We start from the raw sequence: 20,267 nt of genomic DNA, 5'->3' as shown, positions 1-20,267 counted from the left end.
GGTTTTCAAAGATGCTCTGTGGCTTCTTTGAACTTCTCAGGAAGAGCCCTGGGGATTGGAGGTAGATGGAAGGCAAATAAGAGAAACAAGTGGAGCTCTAAGCCTCCCTCCCACCTTTGTAACTGCTACTTATTCATACTAGTTATGCTTCAACTGGTTGCATATATTGAGCTTCCATGTAAGATTTCATTTGAAAAAAAGGATTTCACTTCTTCAAAACATTTGAAAGCCAGTGAAAAAGATATAATCCACCTCTAAGTCCTCTTCCAACCAGCCCAAAGTTCTGTGTATACAAAACTTATATAGCCAGAGAAAAGACAGGCATTTTAACTAAACCCTGATGGATTTCTGACAGATGGAAGTGGAAGAAAATGAGGTAGAAGGTGGTCAACGTAAGCCATGGTGTAATGGTGCAGGCAGTGAAACATGCTGCAAGAGGTGAGGCTAGAAGTCCAACTTCCCAGTAGCGCACTCTAACCACCCTTTAGCATGTTTAGTGCCTATATTCTGGGTGCTAAGCAACCTATAGGTGCTAACAACCTATATCCTTTAGCTTCTGAGCTAAAGGAAAGTTGAAACTTCAAGTCCAATTCTCCTCTGGTGCCTCTGCTACTTCACCAGCCCACACTGAGTTCTCTCTTCACTGCAAAGTCTAGTAACAACAATGGCTCACATTTATTGAGTACTTACTCTGCCAGGCACTGTGCAAGGGGCTCTACATACATTAGCTCTTAATCATAACAAAACTCTGAAAAGGTGGTATTGTCCCCACTTTACAGATAAGGATACTGAGGCCCTGAATGGCTAGCAAGTGACAGAGCAGGAACCAGAACCCAAGTTTCTCTGAGTCTCTTACCACTACACCTCACTGCCTCGTGGTATATGCCACCTGTTGAAACATGGCTTTGTAATCATCTTCAACCCAGGAGAACTGTCATTTTGTAGAATGCAGAGACTGAGTCAAAATATTAATAACAACAACTACTACTATGACCTCCACCACCCACAACCACATGACCCACCATCAGAATTTATTGAGCACCCACTAAATGCCCAGTCTTATACTTTGTGCTCAACCTATATTACCTTATTTAATCCTCTTAACAATCCCTCAACAGTTATTACCTATAGCCATTTTAGAGATGAGGAAACTGAGGCTCAGAAAGGTTAACTTTGCCCAGGGTACTCTACTAGATTGTGAGTTCTTTGTGGGCAGGCACTGTAGTTATTTATGTGTCCTAAGCACCTAGCCCAACATGTGGCATACTTGAGGCACATAATAATTATGTGAATGAATGAATAGGGTCCTTGGTGGGGTCTTATCAATCCTTCCCCTGAGCTCCCACGCCAGCTGCAAAAGCCTGACCTGCCACTTGAGTCTTAAGCCCTTTTCAAATGCCTCCCCTGTTCCCATGCTTCTTACTTCCACCAGGCGGATCTCCCTAGCCAGATCTTTAATGAGTTGAACAGTCCGCACTGTCTCCGGGATTTCATCCTCGTGGTCTGGCAGAGCCTGTCAAATAAAAGGCATGAGAAATAGATCCATACATAAGAAACAACTGATTTTCAACAGTTACCAATGCAATTCAATGGAGAAAGGGTAGTCTCTTTAACAAACGGTTCTTAGACTGATCAGATATCCACATGCAAGAAAAGACCATTCTATATTTTGCATCAGATATACACAGACTCAAAATGGATTACAGAACTAAATGCCATAACTAAAATTATAAACCTTTTAGAAGGAAACAGAGGAGAAAATCTTTGTGACCCTAGGTTAGGCAAAGATTTCTTAGGACATAAAAAATATGAATCATAAAAGAAAAACTGATAAATTTTTAGACTTATTAAAAAAACACTATTAAGGCAAACCACTGACTGGGAGGAAATATTTGCAAAACATAAAGGACAGTGTCAAGAGGTGTGAGGAACTTAGTTGTGGGCTTGAACCACACCCCTCAGAAAGTCAAGAACCTCAGGAAGAACCTAGCCTCTTCACTTGTGAGCACAGAACTCAGTGCTGAGCAGCTATAGGCCCACAGCTAGCCCAAAGCAACCCAGGGAGGGACCTGTTGGTTATCTCTTTTTTAAATCATTAACGATTTTATTTATGTCTTTATGCAGACAGACCTCTCAAGCTTTTCCTCTGTGATTTCTTCCACCAGTTTTGACTTGAATTCTGTATCCAGAGAATACTGATAAAAATTCCTCAGTATTTCCTCCTTGCTTCCTATGGTTTAGCTCTTTTAATCATCTGGAATTTATTTTGGTGGTTGGGCAGCAATGGGAGCTGAGAACCCATGTGACCCAACTAGATAACCCTGACAGCTCCCTCCTCCCTGCCCAGGGGCTCTGGAAAGGTGAAGGAGCAAGTGCTTCTCGTGGAAGTCATTTGCACTTCACAAAAGTTTTCTTCCATGAGTGCGGGCTCCTCAGTTCTACGTCCTCCTCTCTTCCAGCTCCCTCTGGTCACACTGTCTGGGGCCATTCCTTGGTCCTTGAGGCCATCCTGGCCCAGGACATGAATGTTTAGGACCTACCCACCTCCCTCCCTTAAAGGTGTTCCTGATACAGAGTCAATCAGAAGTTCACTTCATAGAAGGGTCTGGTGGGATGCACGGTCAGAAATGAAACCCAAGGCAGCCACACCTGAGGGATGGGGCAAAACAGAATCAAAGGCTAAAGCCCAGGTGCAGATGAGTCCAGGGAGCAAGAGAAGGTCCAAAATATGAAGTCCAAGAATATTTGAGGGGAAGGCTGTAAACAGGAAAAGGGGAAATTGAGCAAATTAAGCCTTCAGTGGCTGAAGAGTCTCCTTATACTACTGTATGCAGGGGAAGGAATCTACAAGAATATCAGAAGTATAAAAGAATATATTGATATTTCCTTTTTGCATTTCTTAAAATTGTTTTTTTTTAAATAAATCCAACATTTTGAGTAGGCAATCAATCCATTCACACAGCTCAAAAATCAAACAATATAAAAAGATATATATTGAAAAGACTTTGTCCCTGCCATCAGCCCCTCTAGCCCACCCCAATGAGTAACCACTTTTATTACTTTGTTCTGAATCCCTCCAGATTGTGTCTTCAGGCAAATACATGCACATACAAATATAGTTCTTGTCCCCTCCCCCCCTTTACACATAAGGCAGCACACTATACCCACAGTTAGACACCTTTACATGATAAATTCTAGAGGTCTTCCCAAATCAGTACATAGACAGCTTCCTTAATCTCTTTTATAGCTGTTTAGTATTCAGTTGGATAGATGGATATTGGATAGATAGATACATGAATATATTCCTAAAAAGCCATTTTGGCAGCATGCATCAAGAATCTTACATTTTTCATATACTTTGATTTAGCAATTGCTCTTCTAGGAATCTATCCTGAAGAAACAATCAAGAGATGAAGGACAAAGACTAATGCAAATAGATATTTACTGCATGATTTTCTAGAACCATCCCCCAAATAAATAAATAAATAAAAAGGAAGCAACAATAAGCAAGTGGTTAGGTAAGGATGGTACATCCCGGCAAAATAATATCATGTAACTATCAATGTTTCTGGAGAACTTGGTGACACAGAAAAATTAAGATAAACCAATCAATTCAGATACAAAATTATATGTACAGGGTAATAGCAATAATGTTTTAAAAATGCATATTACAAAAAAACAAAACAAAATATATCCACATGTTAATTCCCTCTGTGAGTGTTAAAATTACAGGTGAAGTTTTTCTTTCTTAATACTCTTGTCCTCCACTCTAATGCCAGGAGCCCACAAACCTCCCTGGTATCTTCTACCTCCCCAGAAGATCTTCCCAAAGCCAGTTCCTACTGACAGTAGACCTCTAAAGTAGATAGAGAAATAGGTATATTTACTTCTTTCTTTGTCCAGGCTCTAAAGGCCAAGTTCAGGGCTTTACCACCATGGACCAGGTAGGAGGCAGGGTGTCTCCTGTTTTCTCGCAAACCTACAGGGGGAAAGAGGAAGGTAGAGTGTCAAAGAAACCATGCAGGGAAGTGAAGGACTTTTTACTTTTTTCAGGCAACCAGAGAAAATGTTCAAGGTTCTCAGCACAACTTCAGATCTCAGTTCTTATAATGGTGTTCATTTTATGAGTACCTTGACATCTACTATCTCACTGAATCCTATACCCAACCCTGTAAGCCAGATATCATCTTCATTTTATAGTTCAGAAAATAAGGCCCAGAGAGGCAAAGAATACAAAGGCCACACCTGGTAAGTGACAAAGCCAAGACTGTAACCACGTCTGTCAGAATCTAACGTCAGTCTTCCTTCTACACTACTCTGCCTCTTGGTTTTCAAAATATGAACACTCAGGAGGACCATGATTGCCACCTACACAGATCTGAAGAGCCATTAATGCCTTGTTCTGAGTTACTCCAGGAGGAGGTTATAACGAACATCCAAATTGAGGCTCAATAAAGAATTTTCTACTGAACTAAGCTGTTCAGAACAGATAATAAGCAGTTAGTCCTCTAGCCCCTGAATGAACACTTACATGACAGTCTATCTAGGTGGCAGAATAAGGGCTTGAGGTACTGCATAAGAGACTACACTCATTGGCCTGTGAGGTTCTTTGTAACTCTTCCTGGCCAAGTCACTGAGCAAACCAGGAAAGAAGAAACCCGGTAGGTTGGCTTCTACTTGGGCTAATACCCAAGACCAAACCGATGAGGTCAGCATAGGACTGGGCCTTGTCGCCAGGGGAGGGATATTCAGAGAACTCTGACACTATTCAGATTGAGTTTCTTATTTTAAGAATAGGAATAATTTTACTGTGATCCAATTTTCTCAGCTCCTTTTACTAAATAAGATATTTTAAATCTATGCCTTACCTTACATTATACTTAGTAAAAAAAGCCAATTTCAAAAGATCACAACATTTGGTTCCATTTTTATAACATTCTTGAAATGACAAAATTAGAGAGAAGAAAAGCAGATTAGTGGTTTCCTAAAGTTATGGATAGTTCAAGGGAAGAGAGTGGGTGAGATTATTAAGGGGTAGCACTACAGAGATTTTTGTGTTGATGGAATATTACTGTGTCTTGATTGAGGTGTTGGTTATGAGAACAGAGCAAAAAGGACAGTTGGCAAAGGGCTCCATACCTCGAAAGATGTCCAGGATGTGCTTTCCCACATACCAACAGATGGTCTCAAAGTTGGGGAACTTGAAGAGGTCTGCTGTACTCAACCGCTTCTCAATCTCATAGGCTCTGGAGGAAGTAGTTACAACAATAACAATGATGAGGATACTGTTTACTGGGCACCTACTATGTATCAGGTATTATTCTGGATGCTTTGTATCCATTATCTCTAATCCTCACAACTATCCTTTAAGACTTTATTTTATGGGTTAGGAAATTTGAGCTCAAAGATTATGTGACTTGATAGTCACATAACTGCTAAGTGAGGAAGAGGTGTTCATCCTCCACTGAACATCATCAGGAACCAGTATCCATTCCTTTATGATCTTGCCTCCTTCTATGCTGTACTCTTCACTATAGGGGAGAACTCAAGGACTCTAGCAGATGGAAATGGCCAACTTGGGATCACCAGAGCTTCAGGACTCACTTGAGCTGCATTTCAATATTAAGGCTGTGTAAGAAATTCCCTCCAAAGGCAAGGCAGTCCACGGGGGTCAGCACAGCATGAATCCATCCTGCAGTGTAACAAGGCAAAAATCATAGCTGGCAGAAGGCCTTTCTTCCTTTGGACATCCCCACTGCCCACTCAGCTCAAACCCAATACCTTAGAGCATCCAGTCTGGCAGTAACTCAGAATATTCTAGGTTCCTCCACATTCCCAACACCCATCCTGGCCAAGTCTGCCATCATTATAACCCTGTACTGGACCAACCTATGGGGTTAATAAACTCCTCCTACATCCCCCTCTCTGTACTTCAAAATCTCTTCAGTGCCTCACCGATCCTCTCTCTTTTCACTAAGAAAGGCATCATCTCCTTGCTATGACTACCTCTTTAAACTCTGCCCTAAGTAAAACAAAGAGCTTTTGTGTTAGACCTGGGTTCAAATCCTGCCATTTGCTAGCTAAATATCCACTTCACAGGTTGATTGTGAAGAATGTACCTAGATGAAACTAAATTATTTTCCTTGCCCTTGACCCTATACTGCCTTCTAGGATCTCCTGATTTTCCTTCTTAAATCTCTTTCATATTCATCTCCTCTTCTTCATCCATCCATCCTACTGATGGTGTGGTTCAGATCCCTCATTATTTCTTACTTATGCTACTTATAACAGCCTCCAAACTGTCTCCTCTAACACCAATGGTTCTTTAAGGGGTGATACAGGGAATCCTGGGGCTCCTAGAGCCTCTTTTAGAGCATATGCAAGGTCAAAAATATGTTCATAATAATACTATGATGTTATTTGTCTTTTTAACTCTCATTATCTCATAGGTGTACAGTGGTGTTTTTCAAAGGGTATAGGACATGATATCATAACACACAGAGGCAGATTTGAGGGCCTTAAGTTTTCTAGTAACTCAAACATAAAAAAATTTGAAGAAATGTAAAGGTCAACCTTTTAACTAAATTTTTAGTTTGAAAATAGTTATTTTTCATAAAAATGGTTATTTATGCTAACATATAATGGGTTTATTCTTATTTTTTCTCAATGAACTAATAAATATTTTTAAATTATCAGTTTTAATTTATAGTTTGGTAAATATTAATACATATAAACCACATAAATAAAAGTTCTTTGGGATCCTCAATAATATTTAAGGGTATACAGAGATCCAGAGTCCAAAGTGTTTGTAAACTACTGCTCCACAACAATTTTGATCTCTGAAGTCTATCTTCCAAATCCCAATCCTAAGTGACATATCCAAAATACAAATCTGCCCATATCATCTCTTGCTTGAAACTCTTAAATGAAATGTACTTCCACAGGAGAATAGATAAATTGCTGTAGAGTGGAATAATAGAAAGCAAGTAAAATGAATGAGCAATAGCCACACGTATCAACAGGATCCCACAATTATAATGTTCAGAGAAAAATGTTGAGAAAAATATGTAATATGATTCTATTTATATAACAAAAACATGTAAAACAGAGACTTCCCTAGTGACTGGAAATTAAGACCACACCCCGTCCCCCCAAAAAAACATGTAAAACAATACTATACACTGCTTAGTTGCTCAGTAAGGCATTACCTATGTAATAAAGGGATAAAAATGCAGGAGAATGATATCATCAACTTTAGGACAATGGCTAGCTCTGAGAGGTCAGAATGGGAAATTGAGGAGAGATATATAGAAGGCTTCAAATACGTTTGTAATATATTATATTTTTAGTTAAGTTATAAACACATAAATGTTCACTATATTATTCTTTATATCTTTTGCTTCATCTAAAATATTTCATTAGAAATTAAATAAATAAATCTTTAATAGTCCCCAGTTGCCTCTGAAGTAAGTTCAGCCTGCCAATCTTTTCAGCTTCAAGTATGTTCAGCCTGCCAATCTTTTCAGTTTCATCTGTTCCCAGCCTTTGGTCTTTAGGCTCTAGTATTCATAAACTGCTTCACATATCTTTGCTTTGCTTATGCCTTTCCCTAATCTGAGAGGTCTTTTATGCCTTTATTTCCTTTATCAGTACCTACTTACCCTTCAGGTGTCACTCTTCTGAGAAGACTGTCACAAACTTCTGGCCAGACTAAGTGTTCTTCTCTGTGCTCCCCAAACTTCTGGTGAATACCTCTTTGTGTCTACTAGAACATTATACTGAAATGGCCTATACATCTTTAATCTCTAGCACCTAGCACAATGTTGGGGTAGAGAGTAAACATGAAATGCTTGTAGAACTAAGCAGATTGCCCCCAGTTGTGGGAGTATCTACCAAGAAGCAAATGAATCCAACTCAAATCTCTGGTAAACAAGTTCAATTTACCAGTTACCAAGTTCCCAGTGTAAAAAAACAACAACAACCATGTGTGAAACTCAGCAAAGGATTTAAAGATGGATAAAAAAATACCTAGGAATAGAAAACTATAAAAGAGGAAAGCAGATGGGTATGGGGGTGGGGTTGTGTGACTTGCCTTAAACATTCTATAAAACCAATGTAATCAAATCAATATAAGAATCAACAAATAGATCTGAGTAACAGAAAAGTCCAGAATTATACAATATAATGTTAGACAAAGATGTTAGAATTATATGACATGAATTTTAAAGGAGTCATCATAAAAATGCTTCACTGAACAATTACAAACATGCTGGAAACAAGCAAAAGAAGTAGAGAGAGAAGCCATAAATAAACAAATGGAAATTATAGAACTAAAAAAATACTTCATCTGAAATATATAATGAAACAATGGATTCAACAGAAGAATGGAGACAATGAAGAAAAGAATCAGATAATTTTAAAACAGGACAACAGAAAGCACCCAACATGAACAAGAGAAAGGAAACAGACTGAGTGAAAAATAAACTCAGGAACCCAACAAGGAACCTACTGTATATGTATAGCACAGGGAACTATATTCAATATCTTATAATAACCAATAAAGGAAAATAATCTAAAAAAGATATATATATATGCAAAATTGAATCACTTTGCTATACACCTGAAACATTGTAAATCAACTTATATGTCAGTAAAAATTTTTTAAAAGACCAAAAAATAAAGAACCATGAAATGGGACAGAAAAAAAAGTCTCAGGAACCTGTGAGACTACAGCAAAATGTGTTATATTTGTATCATCAAAGACCCAGAAGAAAAGTTAAAGAGTGTGGGGCTGAAAAAATATTTGAAGAAATAATAGCTAAAAACGTCACTAATATGGCAAAAGACATAAACTTACACATTCAATAAGCTCAGTGAACACATAATAGTATAAATCCAAAGAAATCCACATATTATTGTCAAACTGCTGAGAAATTAAATAAAAAAGAAAAAATACTGAAAGTAGCAAGAAATAACACATACAGGAGAAAAAATAATTTGAAGGATAGACAAAATCTTTTCATATGGAAACTAGAAGGAAGCAGCACAACATTAAAGTACTGAAAGAAAATAACTACCAACCCAAAATTCTATATCCAGCAAAAATATCTTTCAGGAGTGAAAGGGAAATCAAGACATTTACAGATGAAGGAAAACTAAGAGAATCTATTGCCAGAAGACCTACCCTGAAACTCTAAACAGAGGGGAAATAAGAGAAGGAATCCTGGAACACCAGGAAGGAAGAACAATGGAAGAGTAAAAATACAGGTAAAAACAACAGACTTTCCTATTGAAATTATGTTTGACAGTTGAAACAAAAACTAAAACACGATGTGATGTGGATCTAATGTATGCAGAGGAAATATTTAAGGCAAAAAAATTATAAAGGGTAAAGAGATGTGAAAAGAGGTAAGGTTTGAACCCTTTCCTCAAACTGGTAAAATGTCAATTAAAATGTCAATACCAGTAGACTGTGATAAGAGTCATATATGTATGTATGTATATACATATATAGATATGGACATATCTACACATGCAAACACATGTACATATTTATCTATACATGTACATATGCATACACATATATATTCACACATATAAAACTAGAGCTAACACTAAAAAAAAACTATATGGAAATTAAAGGTGAAAAACAAAGTTGGAAGGCTGATACTTTCCAATTTCAAACTTACTACAAAAGTATAGTAACTGAGACAGTGTGATACTGTCATAAAGACAGACATATAGATCAATGGAATAGAATTCAAAGTTCAGAAATAAACCAACATATGGTCTATAGTCAATTGATTTTTGACAAAGGTGTCAAGACAATTCAATGGGGAAAGAATGGTCTTTTCAAATGGTTCCAGGACATCTGGACATCCACATGCAAAGGAATAAAATTGGATGGCATATCTCACACCATACACAAAAATTAAATTGAAATGGATGAAAGACATAAATGTAAGAACTAAGAAGAAAACACAGGTGTTACTCTTCATGACTCTGAATTAGGCAATGGTATCTTAGATACAATACCAAAAGCACAAACAAAGAAAAAAAATAGATAAACTGGATCTTTGTGCTTCACAGACCAACAGCAAGAAAGTGAAAAGACAATCCCAAGAATAAGCGAAAGTATTTGCAAATCATATATCCAATAAAAGTCTAATCCAAAACACATGAAGAATTCTTACAACTCAACAATAGAAAGATAAATTACCTAATTAAAGAATGGGCAAAAGTTTTGAATAGATATTTCTTTTAAAAAAGATATATAAACATCCAATAAGCACATGGAAAAATGTTTAAAATCAATAGCCATTAAAGAAACACAAAATAAAAATCTCAGTGAGCTACTACTTCACACCACCAGAATGGTTATAATCATAAAGACAGGCAAAAACAAGTGTCGGGAAGGATGTGGAAAAACTGAGACTCTCATAAATCACTGGTGGAAATGTAAAATGCATCTGCTTTAGAAAATAGTCTGGCAATTCCTTAAGAAGTTAAACACAGAGTTACCATATGACTCAGCAATCCCTTTCCAAAGTAGATATACCCAAGAGCACTAAAAATATAATATCTGTTAACACAATAACTTGTACATGAATGTTCGTAACAGCACTATTCATAATAGGCAAAAGGCGAAAAAAAACCCAGATGTCTATAAAATAATGAATGGATAAACAAAATGTGGTGTATCCTTACAAATGGAGTACTTTTCAGCCATTTAAAGAATGAAGTATTGATAAATGCTATAACATGGATGAACCCTGATATGCTGGATGACAGAATCCAGATATAAAAGACCACATACTGCATGATTCCATTTACATGAACTATTCAGAAAAGGAAAATTCATACTCAAAGAAAAGTACAAAAGTGGCTGATAGGGGCTGGTGAGGAGAAGTAATGGGAAGTGACTGCTAATAGGTACAAGGTTTCTTTTTTAAAGCGATAAAAACTTCCTGGTATTAGTGCTGATGTTTGTACAACTTGATGAAAACCTGAATTGTACCCTTTAACAATATGGTAATTTTAATGGTATGTGCATTATATCTCAAATTTTTAAAAAGCACATTTAGGGGACCTTCCTGGTGGTCCAGTGGCTAAGACTCTGTGTTCCCATTGCTGGGGGCCTGGGCTGATCCCCAGTCAGGGAATGAGATTCCCACATGCCACAACTAAGACCCAGCACAGCCAAATAAATAAATAAATTTCTTTTAAAAAAGCACATTTAACAAAATGAAAACTACAACATATCAAAATACGTGACATAGCTAAATCAGTGCTGAGGGGGAAATTTATAGCACTAAATACATTAAAAGGGAAGAAAAATCTTAAGTCAATAATCTAAGCTATTGTCTCAAGACTGAAAAAAAGGAGAGCAAAATAAACCCAAAGTAAGCAGAAAGAAGGAAAAAAGATAAAAGTAGAAATCAATGAAATTGAAAACAAAGACTACATTGAAAATCACAGTGAAACAACAAATGATTCTTTTAAACGTTCAACAAAATTGAAATTCACAGATTACTAACATCAAGAATGAAGAGGGTACACTAGAGACTTAGAAGATATCAAAAGAATAATAAGAAATACTGTGAACAACTCTTCACATATAAATTTGACAAGTTAGATAAGATGGGCCAATTGCTTCAAAAGCACAAACTATTACAACTCACCCAGTATAAAATAACTTGAATAGCCTAATAAAGTATAAGGAAATTGAATGTTAATTAAAATCTTTCCCAAAAGGAAAGCTCTAGATCCGTGTGGCAGCAGTAGAGAATGATACTGAACATTTTGAGAAAATTTAACACTAATTCTGAAATCAAGGAATTAAGAAATTAGATAGTCAAGAAAAATCTAAATAAACGGAGAGACACGCTGAGTTCATGGAAGATGCAACATACTAAAGATGTCAACTTTCCCCAAATTGAGACAACTAGGTTTTTTCCCCCAAAATAGCCATACCCAGACCCCACTTCAGACCTATGAATTCATAATTCTAGGGGCAAAGCCTATGCATTTATTATTTCAGGAAAAATAAAACTTATTCCTACCCAGGTCATTCTGACTTATAGATTACAATGCCAGTCTCTCCAGTCACTATCTCTAGAGTCACAGGGCTGAGAGTCCTGTTTTCTATCTGTCCACCAAGTTGACATGAGTTCAGTGCAAAGAAGCCTATCAACTTCCTTCTGGACCTCCCCAAACAACCCACTGGTCACCACTTTGGTCACCACTTGAATTTTCCTGATGTGCAATTCTGAGCCTTTAACTGATATGAGAGGGGTATCTCACATTCAGGTCAAAACATTATGGGAAGGGGTTGGTTCTTGTGCCACAAGCTCCCTTCTTCTTCCCACCTTCCTCAAACCCTCCCAGAGGGGCCCAGGGAAGACCTGTAGGAATGAAAAGTGTCTGTCCTTGCTTCACAGAACACTTGTAGCACTTGTCCACCTGGTCCCCAAAGAACATCTCATTCTGGTTAGAGGAACTGCTCCAGCACTCAAAGAGAGTCAGGTTGGCATTTGTTGGACGGATCAGGTAGAAGATCTTCTCACCCTGAAACAAAGATGAAAGGGCCAAAGATGTCAAGGGTTTCCAGAAAAGACTTCCAGGAGTCTCCAAAAGAATATTCTTTCATGTTCCAGGACCATGTAGTATGCTAGAATTCTTTCTGTCCAAGGATCATTTATATAAAAATATGGAAAACTTCAAAAGTTCCTTTTCACTTTGTACTTTTAAGCTTCTATAAGACTAACAAAAACAATCTGGAAAGGGCATTTCAAACAAAATTGTCAACTGAAGACAAATGTACACCAAAGGCTCCTGCAATACCAAATTAAAAATGTCCTCTACAGATGAGCAGATCAATACTACCAGCCCCAGGAGAATTTAAGGCCACATTACTAATGAGAAGAAAATTGAATTTGGCTTTAAATGCCATTTGGAGAGAGTGTTTCTTCTCACACCTGCAATCACAGCTAATAAAAGTTTAAAAGTTCAGTAATCGCCTTGGGTGATTATCTGTTGGAAGAACATTTTATTTCTTAATTATGCTTTGCCTGGATAATCACCACATAGGTAGTTTGGCAGAAAAGAAAGAAAAACCCACTAGCACAAAAATCTCCCAACCCATAGCTTGATTAGTTTAACCAGTATTTCATGACAATACATTTCAGTGCAGAAAAGAAACACTAGAAAATATCTACTGTACAACTGAAGAAATTTGAATCAGATCTGTAGATAATAGAACTGTATCAATATTAATTTTGATTTTGATAACTATATTGTAATTATATAAGAGAATACCCTTGTTTTTAAGAAATACACCCTGAATTATTACAAGATAAAGGGATATCATGTCTGAAAATACTTTCAAGCGTTTCAGAAAAAATATATATGTAAGATTATTTTATTATATTTGCTTCAGAGAAAGAGAATATAATAAAATAGTAACATAGGAATTTGAGTGAAGGGCACACAGGAAATATTCCTATTAGCAATTTTTCTGTAAAAAAGAAACTATTTAAAAATTAAAATGTTAATGGGGGGAGAGATAGGGAGTTTGGGATCTCCTGCTATATTTAAAATGGATAACCAACAGGGTCCTAGTGTACAGCACAGGGAATTCTGCTCAATGTTACATGGCAGCCTCAATCGGAGGGGAGTTTGGGGAGTTTGGGGGAGAATGGATACATGTATATGTATGGCTGAGCCCATTTGCTGTCCACCTGAAACTATCACAACATTGTTAATGGGCTATATGCCAAAATAAAAAGTCAAAAAATAGAATAAACAGTTAAATATAACACTTGCATAATAGCACTTTCATTTACACACTCCAATTTCTTCATGATAAACAACTAGTTCAGGATTTGTGATCATTTGGACAAGAGCCATATCCAAGTTTCTGCTCTTTTCTTGGCATTTCTGACAAGAAAACTAAATAGCATGAACAGTGGTAGAAAACAATAAGTTATTTAAGAAATTTGTTTACCAGACCTCCAAAATCCTTTAGTCACTGACAATCAATATGGTAATTACAAAACTGTAACAACTACGAAAAGGGAAACTAAAGGAAGGCTGACATTTAAAAAAACCATCTCAGACTTCCCTTATGGTCCAGTGGTTAAGAATCTGCCTACCAATGCAGGGGACACAGGTTTGATCCCTGATGCGGGAAGATTCCATATGTCTTGGGTCAGCTAAGCCTATGTGCCACAACTACCGAACTGCATTCTAGAGCCTGTGAGCCACAACTACTGAACCTGTATGACACAACTACTGAAGCCCATGTGCCCTACAGCCCATGTTCTGCAACAAGAGAAGCCACTGCAATGAGAAGCGCGTGCACCACAACTAGAGAGTAGCCCCCACTTGCTGCAACTAGAGAAAGCCTATGTGCAACAATGAAGACCCAGTGTAGCCAAAAATAAATAAAACTTTTTTAAAAAACCAAACACCTCATACATGCTCTATCTTCAGTGGTGGCAGTCATGCAACTATTTATACGATTGTCAAAACTCATCAAACTATAAACTTAAAATTGATGAATGACATAGTACAAAAATTATAATTCAATAAACTTGGGAGGAGGCGGAGTGTCTCATGTTACCAGAAATTTCTGCAGTAAATATGGACATTTCCATACCCAGAGGTAGGAGTACAGATTGGCTCAATTAAGATACCAGAGAAAACCTTAGACAACTGTTGTTATTTTTTAAAAAGTTAATCATCAAAACTATGAAGCAGAGACAACTTATACTGCATATCCACTCAATACCCAACCCTGATAAGAGTAGTTATGTGTAAATGTTACCCAAATAGAATCTGGGATGCAGGTAGGCCTTAGCAGCCTGTTTTATGCTACCACTTGAAACAAACAGGGAGGCCAAGGCCTGGCTGTCTTCAGAAACCATACCCATTCTTACCTTGAGCACATGGTACCAGACCGAGGTGCCACCAAAGTCAATGTGAAAGTCTGTATAGCTATCCCGCACGCTCATGAGGCAGTATTTCTGCACATTGGGCCTCTCAAAGATACACTCCTCTGGCCACAAGTTCTCCACCCATGAAAGCTTCCGAACAATCTTAGGTGTCTCCACAAGGTTAGAAAGCCTATCAAGGAAGGGGTGGAGAGCAGAAGTCAGCTGATTGGAAATTGAAGGTTGAAGCCAGTATAAAATGCCCCCCATCCTAGTGAGAATCAGGGAAGACAAAGTTCTCTCCACAGAATCCCCAAGAGCATACAGTACACTTATTTTTATAAGACAAGTCAGCATTCTTTCCACTCAGCTCTGGAAGTTGCAAGTCCCAGCTCCATAGCCATTCCCAGTCAAAGGTGATAATTTCCTCTACTGAATGATCAGAATCTCCACACTCAGGCCCACTCACTTGGCATGTGGTATTTAACAGTATTGTACTGTCCCTATGTCATAGTGTCTTTCTTTATGAAGATCAAGTAGAGAAACCTGTCAGAGCTCAGTTCCAGGTAAAGAAGTGTTTACCTGGGACAGTGGAGCTATCCTGGGAGTTAAACAGTGACCATGCCACAATCTACATACCAGAAAAAAAAGGTCTAAGGAAGCTGTCCTGGATCTTGAAAGAGACAAAAATTAATTAAAACAGCCACTGAATAATCTATCCAATGCTAGAAACTGTAAAGGAGAAATATGATTTGGTTGTTATAATGTGAGCAACTACCCTAGAAAGTATAAACCAGCTCCCCATGCCAAAGGAAGAAATCACCTGGAGGAAGGGAGAGGAACACTAATACATACTCAGTATATACAAGTCCTAGATACTCTGTGAGGCTTTGTACTTACCCCTGCCCCTCTTACCTGGTATCAGAGAATTCCAAACTAATAACATTGAGGACTTTCTCCCTCTTCCCGCTATAATAATATTTCACAAAATCACCAAGCTTCATCTTGCAGTCGGCCTGGCGGGCCACATCAATCACATCAATCTCTTTGTCAGAACCTGGAATAAAGAGATAGGCTCTGTACCAAGTGGCCTCAGGGACCAGGAAAAACTCATCCCCTAACCAGTCCGTAGAGTGACCTTACACTGAAAACTTCTCTCAATGTATTTGTCTACACATATATGGGAAGTGGGGGGTTCCCTGGTGGTTCAGATGGCAGAGAGTCTGCCTGCAATGCAGAAGACCCAGGTTCAATCCCTGGGTCGGAAAGATCCCCTGGAGAAGGAAATGGAAACCTACTCTAGTATTCTTGCCTGGAAAATCCCATGGATGGAGGAGCCTGGCAGGCTATAGTCTATGGGGTCGCAAATAGTTGGACACATATGGGAAGTGGGGGTAGGTATTCCTCACACTCTCCTTAGACCTATGTGCCAGGTCCAGACATGCTGCTGCTGCGTCACTTCAGTCGTGTCCAACTCTGTGTGACCCCATAGACAGAAGCCCACCAGGCTCCCCCGTCCCTGGGATTCTCCAGGCAAGATCACTGGAGTGGGTTGCCATTTCCTTCTCCAATGTGTGAAAGTGAAAAGTGAAAGTGAAGTCGCTCAGTCATGTCCGACCCTTAGCGACCCCATGGACTGCAGCCTACCAGGCTCCTCCATCCATGGGATTTTCTAGGCAATAGTACTGGAGTGGCTTGCCATTGCCTTCTCCGAACATGCTAGGGCAACAGAAATGCCTGACACACGGTCTCACAGTACAATCCATCTGCCTGGGTCCTGCTTCCTCACTTCTCTTCCTTTCCCCTAAAACTGATGTCCAGAATACAACGAGCATATGAGGGCAAAAGTCAAAGGCTTTCTCATCTCAACAGAGTACAGAGAGGTCATAACAATCTTTGGAATTCCCCAGGTAAAAGATGGGGCTCAGCCTGGAGTTTGTGGTCTATTAGGAGGAAAAGGTGGAGAAGGCAATGGCACCCCACTCCAGTACTCTTGCCTGGAAAATCCCATGGATGGAGGAGCCTGCTAGGCTATGGTCCATGGGGTTGCTAAGAGTCGGACACGACTGAGTGACTTCACTTTCACTTTTCACTTTCATGCATTGGAGAAAGAAATGGCAACCCATTCCAGTGTTCTTGCCTAGTGAATCCCAGGGACGGGGGAGCCTGGTGGGCTGATGTCTATGGGGTCGCACAGGGTCGGACACGACTGAAGTGACTTAGCAGCAGCGGGAGGAAAAGGCAGAGAAAGCAAAGGCACCCTACTCCAGTACTCTTGCCTGGAAAATTCCATGGACGGAGGAGCCTGTTAGGCTGCAGTCCATGGGGTCGCTAAGAGTCGGACACGACTGAAACGACTTAGCAGCAGCAGCAGGAGGAAAAGGACAAAAGACCAGGATTTTGGTTCTAGCTTTGCCTAAGAATGACTCTGGGCAAGGTACATCACCTCAGATTTCCAAGATGGCTAGAAAAGAAATGAAAACTGGAAGGGAAGGGTCATATGTTTTGATGGGAGTGAACAATGTCACAGTTCAGAGGGTCTGTGGTGCTTACCAACATAGTGTTCCACATCCCTCACAGTGAATGATGGTGAGGGCAACGTCATCCCCAATCCATCCTTCTTCAAGACCAGGATGGGCACACTGAAGCTATTCTCTTCCAGGAATTCCACGGTCAGCTGACTTCCAGTGGGCTTCAGAATCACTTCATCTGAACTGTGGGCCACACAAGAGAAAGCGTGAACCCTACAAGCTCTGCTACTGAAGGCCTCATGCTTTCACTCACCAAAGATGTGGGGTCTTCCTGAGGGGACCTAATGTGGGCTAGCAACTAATGAGTGGCATAAACTTCACATCCCAGCTAAGAAATGACCTACTGAAGGCAAGAAGCCAGGCCACTGGCAGAGGTGGGAAGTTAAATCCAGGATATCCTGTCAATATGATGCTCTTCTCTAGATGACAAAGGAACAAATCAGTCAACAGCCTGCCCCAGAAGAAAAGATGTATCTGACAAGTTTAGCCGATTTACACTAACCCAGAGCAGTACCTTGGGCTTCCCTGGTAGTTCAACTGGTAAAGAATCCACCTGCAATGCAGGAGACCTTGGTTTGATTCCTGGGTTGGGAAGATTCCCTGGAGAAGGGATAGGCTACCCACTCCAGTATTCTTTGGCTTTCCTGGTGGCTCAGCTAGTAAAGAATCCACCTGAAATGTGGGAGACCTGGGTTTGATCCGTGAGTTAGGAAGATCTCCTGGAGAAGGGAACAGCTACCCACTCCAATATTCTGGCCTGGAGAATTCAATGGACTGTATAGTCCATGGGGTCACAAAGAGTCAGATATGACTGAGCGACTTTCACTTTCAGAGCAGTACCACCCCATTTTAAAATACTGGAAAATAGAAAAGACTGATTTAGAAAACAAAAACAATATTTACAACCACTGTCTTGACATACATAGTTAGTTAACTAGAAAACAGGGGCTTCTGGTTTTCTTAAAATCATGTTGGAGAAAAAGATGGACTATTTGACAAATTGTGTTGGAATAAACATCTGGAAAAATATTAAGATCAATGTCTGGCTCATTCTTTATATAATTCTAGATGGAACAAAGATTAAATCATAAAAAAATAAAGTCACAGGGGAGAAAAAATTATGGAAAAGACAAGGCCCAGTAGCCATTAAAAATAGTAATAAGTAAATTTAACTACCTAAAATTTAAAATTTTCTGCATGGAAAGCTATTACAAATCAGTAAGAAATAGGCAGTAACCCAACAGAAAAACTGTCAAACAATGTAAGCAGATAGTTAACAGAGAAGAAAAATAAAGATGACTTATAAATGCATCATAATATACATGCTTCCTTAATAACTAAAGAAATCCACATGGAAACAGTGAAATCTCATTTTTTATCTTATCAGAAAGGAAAAAAAAGTTTGATAATAAATAGTGTTAGCCAGGATAATAGGGAAATAGGCACCCTCACACATTGTTTAGTGGGAGTATGAAATGATGTGGTCACATTAGAAACAACCTAGCAATATCTATAAACATGTTTAAAGCACATACCCTTTGACCTAGCAGTTTTACTTTTAGGTAGTAAATCTACACATACACTCACTTACATATGCAAACACTTAAGTACAAAGACATTCACTGTAGCATTTTTTTCTAATAGCAAAATACTAGAATCAATTTAAATGTTCATCAAGAGGACTGCTTAAATAAATTATACATTCATACAATGGAGTACTAAATATCCATGAAAAGGAATGAAGAACATCGGTATATGCTGTTATGGATTGATCTCTAAGATATAGAATTTAGATTTTTTTAAAAGCAAGATATAGAACAGTAAGTGTTTCTATTTGTGTTTTTTAATTTAAAAAAAGGGGCAACACACACATTCATATATGTTTGTATAAGCAAAAACTATTTCTGAAAGAATGCACAAGAAATTGGTTGACTTTGGATAAGAGACCTGAGGGGGTAGGGTAAAAAATAAAATAAATAGTCCCACTGCCTTTAAATAAAACAAATATTAAGTTGAAGAAACACTTACAATCCTAAATAACACTTCATTTACAGGAGAGCTGAAAATGGTCAAATGAATTAAAAACTAAGAAAGACAGTGTTTTATTCATTAATTTTTCTAACTCATTATTTTTGTTCAAGTAATTTATTTTCAATAAGCCAATCTTAATTTTTTAAGGAAACAAATTTTTTCTTGACTGTAAAAGAAATACATGACTACTCAAAAAAATATTTTTCCAGAGAGTTTCTGCTTTTCTACAGTGAGAGAATTAAACTTTCTGGTTTTTAAGACTCTTTCTAGTTATAGCATTCCCTGGGTACATGTAAATATCCTCTCCTGACTGAGGCAAAAACTGCCTATCTACTCAAAGTTTCCACAAGTAGACCTTAATGTACTCTGTACATCAAATGAAAGTCTAACAGTGTTTCTCAGAAACTGACAAAAACAGAAGATCTCCCCACAAAGGGAACTCACAGAGCCCTGCAGACATCCCCAAATGATGGAGGCACCTAGTGGGATAGCCAGTGGAAAAGCTGAGAAGAGATGGGTCCCAGGTTCCCAGAGCAGTAGCGTTCACTGGCTCTTGGAGTAAGGGGTCCTCACCTGTCAAAGGTCCTACTCCGGAGCTCTCGAATGAATGTAGGGCTTCCCGTCTTCACTGGCTTCCCCTTGTGTGTATCATGGCCTTTTGAAGATACACGGCGTTTTTTCACTAAGCCAGAAAAAGACAAGAGACTGAGTCAAAATGGCTACAGGCTATGGTTCTAAAAGCAAAAGCCTCAGCAGATCCTGCTTCTCTTCC

At 38.6% G+C, this 20,267-nt stretch overlaps 1 protein-coding gene across 8 annotated transcripts in view; it reads right to left on the bottom strand.

Moving 5' to 3' along the window:
• PHF8 (PHD finger protein 8) overlaps window positions 1-20,267 on the bottom strand; it is a 105,868-nt gene that overhangs the window by 43,573 nt on the left and 42,028 nt on the right. For all 8 annotated transcript variants that reach the window (XM_088834139.1, XM_055438066.2, XM_055438067.2 and 5 more), the window contains exons 4-12: window positions 20,069-20,177; window positions 17,487-17,647; window positions 15,849-15,990; window positions 14,940-15,126; window positions 12,405-12,567; window positions 5,605-5,692; window positions 5,140-5,246; window positions 3,888-3,979; window positions 1,424-1,513 (exon numbers count right to left, since the gene is read on the bottom strand). In XM_088834139.1, the coding sequence (XP_088690265.1) occupies window positions 1,424-1,513; window positions 3,888-3,979; window positions 5,140-5,246; window positions 5,605-5,692; window positions 12,405-12,567; window positions 14,940-15,126; window positions 15,849-15,990; window positions 17,487-17,647; window positions 20,069-20,177 (1,139 nt within the window). The remainder of the gene's footprint in view (window positions 1-1,423; window positions 1,514-3,887; window positions 3,980-5,139; window positions 5,247-5,604; window positions 5,693-12,404; window positions 12,568-14,939; window positions 15,127-15,848; window positions 15,991-17,486; window positions 17,648-20,068; window positions 20,178-20,267) is intronic.

The sequence above is a fragment of the Moschus berezovskii genome, chromosome X (genome assembly GCF_049115385.1).
Source record: "Moschus berezovskii isolate FMDL1 chromosome X, NW_MosBer_1.0, whole genome shotgun sequence".
NCBI classification, from domain to species: Eukaryota; Metazoa; Chordata; class Mammalia; order Artiodactyla; family Moschidae; genus Moschus; species Moschus berezovskii.
The sequence above is the reverse complement of the archived record's forward strand: the minus strand, read 5'-3'. Positions and strand labels throughout refer to the sequence as shown.